Source organism: Malaya genurostris, chromosome 3 (assembly GCF_030247185.1).
Source record: "Malaya genurostris strain Urasoe2022 chromosome 3, Malgen_1.1, whole genome shotgun sequence".
Classification (NCBI taxonomy): Eukaryota; Metazoa; Arthropoda; class Insecta; order Diptera; family Culicidae; genus Malaya; species Malaya genurostris.
In genome coordinates, this window is record NC_080572.1 from 268,956,579 (window position 1) to 268,970,623 (window position 14,045).

Genomic DNA, 14,045 nt, shown 5'->3' on the forward strand with positions numbered 1-14,045 from the left:
ATTCGTGAGTTTCAAAACAATGGTGATTTTTTGCTCGTATCATTTTGGAACACTTTTTTTGACAATTCACGCGTGAATCGTGTCTTGTATCAATGTCAAACTTTTTCAGTTTGGTCTAAAATGTAATCATGAATCGTCGTTTGGTCTGTAATTGAATCGTGAATAGGCGCTGGCAAAGTTGGAGAAAGATCCCCTTTTTATCGAAAAATTGTGTTCGGCGACAAAGCTCATTTCTGGTCACATTTGCATAAAATAATCATCCCATATTAAATTATGTTGATCGTTCTATCGATTGAAATAAAGATTTCATTAATTTCATATTTATAAGTTCACCGATCTTTTAAGGTTTTGTTTTGGTAGTGCATAAATTGGGGTAGTGAGTTGGGCAAAAATTGTGACTGTAGCATTAGCAATCGAATGATGTGGAAAAATAGATAGGTCATCGCTTTAAATTTCGAGATATTTATGATTATTGTAGAAAGTCTCCTCCTTTCTGATGTCATCTTTCTACAGTTTTCACTATAGCTATAGATTGTCGTTTGGTTCAGTGCATTTTATTTCTGGAAGTAGTACCTTTTCAATGGTGAACGAATTGAACAGCTTGAAAATTTTTTGTGATTTTACATTTTATAAGGTGCACATAAATGGACCGTCGTATTTCACACAAATTTACATTCAAAAAAATGCACAGAAAAAAAAATGGAATTTACACGACATGTAATTCAATGATACCTTGAAATAGACATCAATTGAATCAAAAACTTGATTGAAAACCATCATCGATGTAAAAGCAAAGATAAACTCAAGATTACAAAGTCCCTTATAATTTAAGGAAAAAAACTTGTTCGGTAATCGTGAACCCGAGAACTCAGTAATAGTATACGTTTAGTAGCCCCTTGTTAAAAAACGTTGATAAACATAGAAAAGCGTCGCAAAACTTGGTTACGCTACAAAACCAAAAGAAAATAAACAAAATTTTGCAAGTTTTGCGTAAAAAATCCGCAGAAAGTGTTGTGAGATTATTCAGTATTATGCATATTTGAACACGATTTGTTACTAATATGAAAACAAACATCATCAGAGCGACTGGGAGTTTGTTGTTTCGGTTCAACTAATCATTGAACTGCGACTGACGGTGAACCGATTTCATCCAGGGGTCATATTTAAATGGTGTATGAAAAATCATAGACTATTCCATCTCGAGTTTATCTTTGGTAAAAGTCAATTAGAATGCCTTGATATTTCAATGAATTATATATTTTAATTTAATCTTAGTTTTGTTTTTAAAGTATATTGAAAAGTTAACATCTGAGGAGTAACTTTATATTCAATTTTCTGCTCCTAAATAAAATAGATGTAAATGAAAATAGACTGAAAATAGATGTAAATATTTTTATCTTTGTGTAAAATTGTGTGATTTAAAAATTATATGGCTAGAATTCGAATGGAATGAAAAGCAAAGATCAATAGAAACAGCGCGAATTGAACCAAGAAACATTAGATCACAAAGTACATCGGTTAATCAACTGAACCACAGAAGCACATGCTTTCTGAAAAATTCCTACATATAAATCCACAGAGCGGCATTTGGTACACAGACAGAAATAATGAAATTTACACGACATGTAAATCAATAGTAATAAGGAATATACATTGGTTGAATCGAAAGTTTGGTTGAAAACCATCATCGATGCAAAATTAAATTGGATTACATAGAATTTTCAATGAATAGAACTGTATCTTTCAATTAACGCTTAGTTTTGCGATTAAAATATATTGAATCGTACAGAGTTGTAAAGTAACTTTATGTTCAATTTCCTGCTCCAAATATGTGCATGAAAATAGATGTAAATTCACAAAATATTTGTATCTGTGTAGTCGAGTGCAAATTACACTCACAGCGTGTAAAATTCTGTGCGAGTGGAATATTGCGACATTCGAAAAATGAAGTAGTTGTTAATTGTATCGTTTGTAGAATTATGTCGCCTGCAAAATTCATTTTTTTTCTGTGAAATTATGACTCGGTAAAGTTGAACTTCTCAATATTCTATTCGCGATGCTGGTGCTTGGTGCAAAGAGGGCATATTTTAAACTTAAAAAAACTTGGAACGGTAAAAATCTCATTTTTATAAATTATCGTCAATAACAATACACTAAAGAGAATCTGCAAACTTCAGAAAACTTGAGGGTGTTAAATTTATCGAAATTGGCCAAGTAACAGATAAGCTATGACAGCTCGAAGCTACCGTTGAAACTTTTTTTCAGATTTGCTACTACTTGTTACTTTTTGCCTTTCTCATATAGAAAGGTTATGCAATCACTGTGAAAACCGACTTTTGAACCGAGGCCCGGAGGGCCGAGTGTCATATACCATTCGACTCAGTTCGTCGAGTACGCAAAATGTCTGTGTGTGTGTGTATGTGTGTGTGTGTATGTGCGTATGTGTGTATGTAACGTTTTTTTGCACTAACTTTTCTAGGAGATGGGTGAACCGATTTTCACAAACTTAGATTCAAATGAAAGGTCTTGTGGTCCCATACAAAATTCCTGAATATTATTTGAATCCGACTTCCGGTCCAGGAATTATGGGGTAAAATGTGCAAAAAATTGTGAAAATAAGTGCACTAACTTTTCTCAGAGATGGATGAACCGATTTTCACAAACTTAGGTTCAAATGAAAGGTCTTGAAGTCCTATACAAAATTCCTGAATATTATTTGGATCCGACTTCCGGTTCCGGAGTTATGGGGTAAAATGTGCAAAAAAATGAAAATATGTTTTCTAGATTTTCTCATAGATGGCGCTACCGATTTTCATAAACTTAAGTTCAAATGTAAGGTCATGTGGTCCCATAAATAATTCCTAAATTTCATCAGGATCTGACTTCCGGATCCGGAAATATAGGGTAAAGTGTATTAAAAATTGTATACCATCACTGAAAAGGACGAAAAACCGTAAAAAAATTTCTAAATCGACCTCAAATCTTCTCCAATTAATAGTTTTTTATCAGCAGACGGTCAAACAGACCAATTTCGGTTACTGTTTTTAGGAATCGAAGAAAATTATTTTGAAGAATATAACAGTATTATATATGATAGTATGATTGATATGAGAAAGGCATCATTACACCACTAGGTGGATTAAAACAGGTTTTTAGATTTGGTATTAGGAGTGTTAAACAAAAAAGAGCAACCTGTCATTTTCAACCACCGACCTAGTGTGCCATGACATCCAAACGGAAAAATATTTTTGAGAAAATATATGAATACTACATTTCGTGCAACCCGTTTGCAACTTTGAGAGCTTGTGGCGTTTTCGTTTTTAATTTGCACTACACCGGTGCAGTGCTACACTGAGGCATGAATAAACGAACAAGAATGACGAAAACATAAACAGTAACCATTGACTACAATAAACGATCCCATTGCACAGAGCTACACCAAACTTTTGATGAGTGCTACATCAGTGGTATCGGTGCAGAAAAAGTGTAGCACTGGTGTAGTGCAATTGGCAAAAACGAACGGTTTCAGTGCAACCTTACCTACACCGGTGTAGTGCAATTTAAAAACGAAAACGACATTAGACAGTTTTTCTAGAAGAGTTCGAACCGTTCACTTTTGTTCATTCCTCCTTCCAATACCTCACATTTCATGAAAAATATATGGTTTTGCCCAAGCCAGAAAATTACTCCGTGAGATTTGAATGCCTGTAATACCAAGCTGTTCGCTTGGAACAAACAGTATCGTATCAAACGAGCACGCGACCTGGCAAAACAATTTTTAAATCTTACTAAACTGCCAACATTTCAGGTTAAATGTTTTGAGTTGTTGCCAACATAACGGCTGAGATGTCGTCACTCTGATATGACAGGCACCTACGTAAGATAATATACCACATAAATGCCTAATGAATGCCTAGCGATGCGTTCTTCAACGTCATACAAACAAGTGTTAAACTCACCATTCGTGAACCGAAACAAAGTTTCGACTCTAATCCATCTGAACAAAGATAATTTCGATGAATTGTGTAATTCAAGGTGTTCGAGAATCGAATGCCTTCATTGCCCATCCATCTGTGTACATCTGTTATTTACCAACGACTGGCGGTTACGAATGGGCATGTTTCATATTTACTGGTATAGCAGTTTCATAATTGAGAACATTGTATCAGAATAGTATGCATAAAACCAGATGCTTTTTTCATTGATGATTGTCGATTGAGCAATTATCATAAAACTCAATTTTTAATGCTTACCTCAACAAAGGAATAGTTCAATTTAAATTATACAACATGTTTGATATATCAAATATTTTAGTTAATACTGGCAGATTTTTTTTTTTTTTTTTGTTTTGTTTCAATTATAGAGGCTTTAACATTAATGTCATTCGCCTCTTCGGGCCAGAAAAACTTTCTGACCCTATGTGCGGGGTTGGGAATCGAACCCAGGCGGGCTGCGTGAAAGGCATCGACTTACCCATCACGCTATACCCGTCCCCTGCAGATTTTTTAATGAAAATTAGTGATGGGCAGAACCGTTCATTTAAAAAAAAACCGTTCAGCCACTGTAGCACTTCTCCTATGTAGTGACTGAATGCCAAACAGGTCACAACTTGACAGGACCATTGTAAGGATTAATGTAGTGATGGGCAAAACCGTTCATTTTGAAAGAACCGTTCAGAACTTAAAAGTTAAATCAAAAGAACTAGTTCTTTCGTTCTTTTGCTAGTTCTTTTGATTTAACTATTTAGTTCTGAACGGTTCTTTCAAAATGAACGGTTTTGCCCATCACTACATTAATCCTTACAATGGTCCTGTCAAGTTGTGACCTGTTTGGCATTCAGTCACTACATAGGAGAAGTGCTACAGTGGCTGAACGGTTTTTTTAAATGAACGGTTCTGCCCATCACTAATGAAAACACATGTTGTTGTATTTGTAAGTAATAAGTTCAAGTTACTGAGCTGAGCTGAGCTGAAGTAGATCGCCCGTAGTTGCACTTCGTGATTGACCGCATGGGTTGAAAAAGTACAATGAACCAAGAAAATGAAGCTTGGGAGAAGCAAATCATTTTCACTGTACATACCCACTCACTCCTAACTTTTTATTATATGATCAATAATGACGCTGGCTACGACCAAAGGCTGTGCTACTAAGGGAAAGGAAGGAATGTTAGTCCGATACTCGTTGTTGCAAGAGACCGCGGTTACCACTGTATCTCCACGAGCATCACGGGATAGGAGATTTGTTAGTAGGGAGGGAATGAGATCCGGATATGTTTTGGTGAACAATATGATCTCAACAAAACCTGATTTTCGATACTCAGGAAAATCATAATAAGTAAGAGAAATTGAAAATATCTCCAAGGAACGATCTCACCAGTATCCTTTTTCTCCTGCTCGCTTTGCTGTCAGCAACGCAAGGTGAAACACGACTACTGAGAGAATAAAATAAAAACAGTCGCGAACGGGTCCGCTGCAGACCAACCCTAGACCTTCAGTCTGAATGACACGATCGACTTGTAAATTTTCACATATTCCATAGAAATCCGACAACACCGAGAATGACATGCAGACGGCGCATCGATCGGTTAACAGGTTAACATTGTTGAATTTTGGGGTGGTTAATTCTCAGTTTCCGCCGCTTGAGCATCTTCAGTTTCGTGGATCAATATTATTCAATAAATAGCACTCTCACTACTAAACACACACTTGCCACACCTGCTCTATCACTCAAAATAACTATTTCAACCAAATTTTTAACTATACGCATCAAACTACACATTGAAATTATACTTTTTTGAGAGCAGCACCAAGACACCGCATTGCACTCCCAGTGATGCCAACTCTTGCGTGAGTAATAAATTCAAGTTAATTTATTCAAAGTAAAAGCGCATTTTTACCATCTTTCCACCAGCTCGCGATTACCACGTGGAAATAACTGTTTATCTTCTGAAGCAATCCTGTTGAGAATCCATTTTTCCGAATCTTCATAACTCATGAAGTGCGCTAAAATGATATTGAAAAATAATAATCGGTAGGGCCAATATCGGGAGAGTATGGAGTGTCAAGAAAAAATTCCCATTTGAGATCAGAAATTATGATTTAGACCGCTTTGGCAGTATATTTGGGGGCGTTGTCGTACTGCCCGATGTCATTCAAACGTCTTGTGGAGCATTTGGGTCGATTTTTGAGGCATGATTTACTCAATTTTTTCATTTGCTGGTGGTAGGGTAACAGAGGTATTTTGGCCACTTGATACATTTTGGCCCACCTAACAAACATTATGGATTTAATCGATGTTAAGTAACCTATGTTGCATTAATTTGAAGCTAATCACATTAAATTACGGAATTGCGGAAGGGTTTTTCAAAAATATTGCAACATTTGGAGGATATTTTTACAAGGTGGGCCAAAATAAGATAAATCCTAAAGTGGAACAAAATACCCCTGTTACCTAAGTGATTGGCATTCAAACGCAGGGGTGGAAATAAGAAATTTTTTTAATTCACAGTAAATAAAAATAGTTAGTATTATCTTTCCATATCACATCTTTATTGTAGATATTATAATGAGTTTTTAAACGAAAGAATTTTGATAAGATAAATTTTGGTAAGTAAGAGTATAAAAATGTCTTCATTGTTATCAGTATCACTGTTTCATTCGAAATCAACTTTTCAACAAAGTTAGGCTCGTTTTCATGTTACTCTGCGTTCACTAAACAGGTTTGACGCTCGAAAGGATATCACTTACGGTTCCAGTAATAAAATGATATAAGTCACGTAAACGTCAACACATATTAGCTCTCAATTTTCTCGTATACTGATTATCCGATACTGTTAATTTTAGGCACGTTAGGTGAGTTTATTTCGTCGGTCACATCGAAATTTCATGTTTAGTGATGTATTTGAAATTTATTCAGTAATACCGTCGTGGTGAAGTTATATCATCAATAAAAACAGCTATTAATATTATCATACATGCTGCGATGAATAATAATTATAATGATAAGAGAAACATGTCTAATAAAAAACGTACTACGCAGCTGAATAATATTACCATATTTAGCTTGAAATTCATACACAGAAGTAACAGGAGTGCAGGATTTTGCTACGCCAACTCGAACGCTGCGTCAAATACTGCGCCCCCGTCACTTTTATAAATCAAATTCTTGTCAAATAGCGTTAACAGAAGGTCAAATTCCACTAAAGAAATGTAATACCACGGCTTTGCAGTGAAAACTGTTCAATTACCATTATTAATGTGATTATGATCCAAACTAATATTTTCATAAACATTTCATCTAGTATTCATTTTATTGCGAATTAAACAACTGTTGCGAAATCGAACTCGGTTTCTATCAAACGCCATAACGAAACCGGTATTTTTCCCAACTATAATGATAAGGACTGCTAAGGGACGTTCCGTAAAGTTGCAAATTGACCATTTTCCCCAATTTGAGCACCCTCATGCATATAAATGGACAAAAAAATTCTTATCACCCATCACAAAACTTTCCAAAGATACAAAATTGGCAAACAAATATGTCTCAGCGCAATAAAAAGAGTGTGTATGCATAAGGTCTGCTACTAGTCTGTTCAATATGCAGTTTCCACAATTTAAAAATTAGTCGCAATTTTAGTTTTGTTATCAAATTCACGGTGTTCGGTTTTTTGATTCACAATCGAAAATCTTGATTCACATTTCTGTGTTCAAAATGGGCTTATTTCCACCTCTGATTCAAAGTTTACCCTGGTTTAAGAAGCCCGTAGTACGAGACATCTTTTCGAAGATACCAAAAGCTTAGGTTTTGCTGTTGATGTCGAAATTTAGCCAGGTACGCCCCATGATTTTCTGCCCTTAAGATAATCATAATGACTCAATTTCTCGTTTCCCGTTACGATCTGGTGCAAAAAACCAGGTTTATATCGTGCAAGCTAGATTTTCGCATCGTTTTTCGCCTTTCCTGCTGTCTATCGCTCAACTCATTAGGATCCTATTTTCCTATCCACTAAATTTTTCTCATGACGTCTAGATAATCAGAAATTATTTGGCTACTAATGACTAATCTCTATTGTACTGTCTTCATTCAATAATTCTTGCAATTTGTCAATTTATTTTTCTGCACTGAAATCGTTGAAAACTTCGAATACCAAGGAAGGAAAAATTACGCGGACTACCAAGGGGATACAATAAGATGGTGCACTAATTTTGTAATGTAAATTTATTAAGAATAAAATGTACTAAAAGTATTTAACAGTAAAATTGTCTACCCAAAATTATCTGAAAAAGTGTAAACCAAAGTCTTTTGAAAAATAAAAGTTGGAACATTCACTTTGGTTGGCTATATTTCAGCGTCCAGTTATCCGATTTTTGAAATTTAAAAAAGTAGCTAAGATATAGTCAGTCAAAATTAGCGTTTCAACTATTTTTACCTCCTTGGTATTCAGAGGGTTAAATCAACGTTCACAAGTCGCGACCGATAGTGCATGTTCCCCGTAAGCTTCAACAAGAATTCGATGTCATTCTGCAGTAATTTCTTATAACAAAATAATGAGTCAATAATTCCCGAAATTTCATTTTATTTAGTAAGAACGTCGACGTATTCACTTCACTTAATGTGTATTACACTGACTAGAGATGGTCGGGCGAGCCTTTTTTTTTTCAAACCAGAACCCGACCAGTCTTCGGGAGTTTAACAATTATTAATCCTATCTATAGAGAAAGTTCAAATGATCGAAGAATCAAATGAATTTGAATTATTTGAATCCGATGTAAAGTTTGAGAAAAAGTAAAACAAAACAAATTTTATAAAATAATTGTTTGCTTTCGTGATTTTCAACCTTTTTCTAAACATTTTTATGAAAAAGCTGAGACTTTTCTGTAAAATTTTTACACTGAATATCATGATCGGAGGGCATCGAATTAAAATCTTTTCATGAAATTACTGGTTAGTTGTTTTTAATAGTATTCCAACGTCCCTTGAATCACGTCGAACAATTATTTACAATTGGAATGTGAGATTTTATTTCCAACTCCAGTCACAGAGAGTGGAATTTTCTAAAAATAATACAATCGTACACTCCATTTTTTTATGGATAGAATTAGATCCGTTGCCAGTGGCTTAAAAAACTATTCGACTCTACACACAATGAAAAACTCATGTAAATTTGCATCTCAATAGAAGTAAGTAAAACACTAAGGACGATTAATCTTCCACTTGAGTTGATCGCCCAGTCGGCTATTTTCGATATCATGAAGTAATCACTTTTAGAGTAGGTACTGCGTTTAGATACTGAAAGTTGTTGCTTGATCGATTAAACTAATTTCCCCTAATTTTGTTGGAGCACTTCCGAGTGCTCGGTAAACCAAGACGAAGAAAGCATCTTCTCATTGCATGTCATTAAGCAAATCCTGCATTCTGACATCCCGACCACTTCGCGATGTGGAAGTTTCCACATCAAATCTCGGTAAATTTTATGACGCAGCACACTCAGAATGCAACACAAACATTATCCAAGCGACCAACCGTCTCCACCGTTCATTGATAGTCCCAGTTTGTAAATGTTATCAAACATAAATAAAACACATTCCTTAATTGATCTTGCCAATCGATGAAGCACACGAGTAATCCTACTTCACGGAATATATTATAACTTGCCAGCTTGGCCAGCGTTTGTAGTTCCACACGTTCCTCAAGGTTACAGGAATCATCAGGAATCAGAACAAATTGGCTCAAATGGCACGTTCCCCTTGATATTTGGAGATTTGTGCCTTGCCATCAATTTGTTTTTAGCATCATTTTCCCGATATATAAGAGGGAAGGATTGAAAGGAAATGGTAAGGGTTGGACTAGGAGGATGGGAAAAATTGACGACACAAAAACACATAAAAGCAGAAGTAAATTCTGCACCCCTAAGGGATGCTGAACAATCTGCTGAGGATCACATTTAGTGGAAGCAGAAGGAAATTCTGAACCTCTACGAGGTCCCGAACAGTCTGCTGTTAATAAAACCTCCAACCCCCGAGAGGATTTAGAGATCTTACAAAAGCGACACCATTCTGCACTCCCGGAAGAATGCAGAACGACTCGCAGTATGTACGAGAAGAAGTAAATTCGGTACCCCTCAGAGGATGCCAAACAATCTGCCAAACCCTATTTAAGGTGAATACAGAAGGGATTCATTCACTCCAGGAAGAACGATGAACCCTTCTGACTATAGCTCCTTACCACATTGGGTGAGAAACGAGAGAATATCCTTCAATTTTAGCTCCGCATACACAGACTCAACCATGTATGGAGAACCAAAAACCCGGATACGTAGCTGCGTCAATGCGGGACAGTTACATATCAGATGATATGAAGTACCATAATCGCATTCACACAAATCACACGAATAATACTCAGCACGTTGAATAGTAGCCATGTGATAATTGAGTTTGCAATGTCCAGTCAGAGCTCTGACCAGAATACTTCAATGATACTTGGAGAAATGCAGTAGACACTTTGACATTTTCAGATTTAAATCTGGTAGAAATGCTTTTGTCTGAGCGCAAGTTTGCAAGCTGCGCCAGTAGCTGGCATGTTTGGATGCAGCCCAAGAACGTATCTTGTGCTTTATCCAACTAGTTGAAAGTGGTAAAGCTGGTTCAGGACCAACGAAATCATTCGTTGCACCAGCTCTAGCCAACTCATCAGCCCATTCATTTCCAGTAATACCAGAATGGCCGGGTACCCATATGAAGTAAACAGCATTTGAAATGCTGAGGTCTTCAATTTGAGTTCGACATGCGATCACTTGATTCGACCGTGAGTCATTCGAACTGAGTGCTTTTAAGGCTGCCTGACTGTCGGAACAAAAATAAATACGTTTACCACAGATCCTCTGCTGAAGTGCCGATTGTACTCCACACAGAATTGCGTAGATTTCTGCTTGGAACACAGTACAGCATCTACCAAGTGAATGAGACTGCTCCAGCCTATTTCACGACAGTAGATACCAGCACCAGCACGACCATTCAACAGAGAACCGTCCGTAAAACAAACTATGTGTTCATCAAGTTGTCGTTCCAGACAACCAGACAATCATTCCTAACGAAGAGGATAGCTCACATTGAATGTTTTAAAAGGAAAACTGCTTGTGAGAGTTAGGTCACTAGGAGCGAGTAAATACTCATCCCACGGAAACATTTGAGACCACAAGCGAGTGTGACTGGTAGCATATTCTAATGGGTTACTGTTCCAAAGCCCTGTAACCCTAAGACGGTATGCACAAGATAATGCTTCTTGTTTTAGGAACACATGTAGTGGTTTAATGCACAGTAGCGCCTCTAGAGCAGCAGAAGGAGTTGTCGTGAATGCTCCTGTCATCGCCATTAGGACCATCCTTTGGAGATGATTTAGCTTTGACTGAACTGTCGCGACTTCTCCTTTCTGCCACCATACAAGACATCCATATGCTAAAATTGGTCTAACGATAGTTGTGTAGATCCAATGAATATATCTGGGTTTGAGTCCCCATGATTTTCCAAAAGCTCGTCTGCATTGGCCGAAAGCCATGCAAGCTCTTTTAATCCTGAAATCAATGTGAGCAGACCAATTCAGTTTTGAGTCAAGAATAACCCCGACGTATTTAACTTGATCGACCACAGTGACCCCTGAACCAAAGAACTGCAACGGACGAGCTCCTGTAATTATCCTACGATGAGTGAAAAGCACCATTGATGTTTTGCCCGGATTTACAGATAATCCAAACCTGACAACACCATTGTTCAACAGATCGCAGGGCTTGCTGCATTAAATCAAAGAGAGTGTTAATGCTTATACCGGTCATCAATATATGATAATCGTCGGCAAAACCATAAGTCGGAAATCCAAGGTTATAAAGTTTCCTTAACAAACCATCAGCGACTAGGTTCCATAAAAGTGGGGATAGTACACCACCTTGAGGACACCCACAGACACTCAGCTTTCTAATCTCTGGCCTACCGAAGCGATGATCAAAGAAGTTGATTGCTAAGCATTGCGTGTATCCAGTAAGGGAAAAACCCAAGATATTCCGTTCACGACTGCAATGTTTAACCTCCTGCAGCCATTCAGCCATCGGCACGGAAATACACCTTGACTTAGGAGTTCCTATTTTTGTGGCCTTTTACGACATGGAATAGGAAACCAGTGGATCAATTCTTGGTAAAAAATAATTCCGCCGGATGCCACACGGCTTACCTGTTTGGTGGACTTATACCACCGGTACAGGTGGACCGTAGCGTTATTCTTAGCAGTTGGGAAACCGCTACCGACACTACACGGCTATCTAGGCTGCTCAGAGAGGGAAGTTAACATTGATGGTCAACTTCCATGGATGGCCGAGCAGCCGTTTATCCAAGCGACCAACCGTCTCCACCGTTCATTGATAGTCCCAGTTTGTAAATGTTATCAAACATAAATAAAACACATTCCTTAATTGATCTTGCCAATCGATGAAGCACACGAGTAATCCTACTTCACGGAATATATTATAACTTGCCAGCTTGGCCAGCGTTTGTAGTTCCACACGTTCCTCAAGGTTACAAGTTTGGTTACAAGAGCAGGTGAAGCCGAGCAGGGCGGTACTGGAACCATTAGGCCATAATTTGTGACACTCGGCCATTAGATTTGTCAGACTGCAATTACCATCTGCCGGAGTGCGTGTTTTATTGACATTGAGAAAATGTTGCGCCGTCGTCCTGATTAACGATCGGAAAGTTCGGAATGGCCGGTTGAGACTCACCTGAGCAGCTTCTCGATCAGCAGACGACCGATGAATCCGGTTCCACCGGTGACCAGGACGTTTTTGCCGCGGTAGAACTCCATCACCGGTGTGTTGGTGATCTTTTTCTCTTCCGTCAACGTGAGATCATTATTCCGGCCCACTTCAACGCTCATGTTCGGTAGATTTTGCGGGCTCTCGAGTCACGAAATAGCTTCACTTTTTTTTGTCCTTTTGTGTGAAAATGAGAAAACGAATCAATACGGTGTGGGTGGGTTGGGGCAATCACACTTCAAGTGTGGTTCGACTAATTTGGATGCTTTACGAATACACCGTTGTTCGATTCCTTGAATGACTATAAAACTAATTGCTAATGGAACAAACCCAACTAGTTGTGTATGGTGCGCGACAAAACCGTAAAATAAACGCAGCTCGAAAGTAAAAAAGTACGCTGATGATATGAGCAAACAGAGTTGCTTAACAGAGTGTGGTGGTGTGCTGGAGTTTTTCTTCTCCGACGACCGTTGCTTTATTTATTCAAATCAAACACTTTCAACAATTAAAAATATCAGCTTTCGCCTCTTGGCATTTGTCGAACACACTCCCAGGGTTGGTGTGTCGGGAAAGGAATTTTGCAACTGAACAAGGAAATGTTGGTGAATTTCTCAAGCACAATTTTGTGTTGATACAAAATGTCACTCGAGCTTCCCTACAAGACTTGTAGGTCGCAATCTATCACTAAAACTGAACTAACGCCGAACGTAACGCTAAGTGCCAATTGTGCATCCACTTTGGTTCACCTCAAATAGTTCCGATTTTTTGAATTCACAAATATTTCTGAGTTACTTGTAACGAAACAATTATCCAGGACCGGAATCCACTGTGCGTGTGTACCGTTCGAGTTGACTTGCGAAACTAAGCACCGCGGGTAATTCTATTTCCATTGTCAAGCATTAGTGTGATCCATGTGCGCCACTCACTCACTTGCTGCCCGCGAGGCGACGAGGCAACCGCCGTCACTCACCAGAGCAGAGCGGGCACATTCATAGACCGGCGATGCGGTGGCGTATGTACTTACCAATATTATTTCCGATCACCCAGTGAGGAACCAAACCCGCGTATGTACATTCTACGTAAGTACCTGGCTGTGTCTCACGCGTCCGTTCGTCGTCGGTCGCGTATTGCACGGTGACGGTTCACGGAGTTGCTATGATTTTTTTTATCTGTTTTGAATATACACTTCGGTATATACGCAGTACGTTGGGTACTGGAGCGTATGTGAATCGGTAATTCCTGGCAACCG

The 14,045-nt window shown here is 38.0% G+C and overlaps 1 protein-coding gene across 1 annotated transcript in view; it reads right to left on the bottom strand.

Annotated features, from left to right (window-relative positions):
* The window catches only part of LOC131435173 (fatty acyl-CoA reductase wat-like), a 54,261-nt gene extending 40,602 nt beyond the window's left edge, over window positions 1-13,659 (bottom strand). The window contains exon 1 of the mRNA XM_058602791.1: window positions 12,764-13,659. Coding sequence (XP_058458774.1) covers window positions 12,764-12,918 — 155 coding nt within the window. The 5' untranslated portion in view covers window positions 12,919-13,659. The remainder of the gene's footprint in view (window positions 1-12,763) is intronic.
* Between the last annotated feature and the right edge of the window lie 386 nt (window positions 13,660-14,045).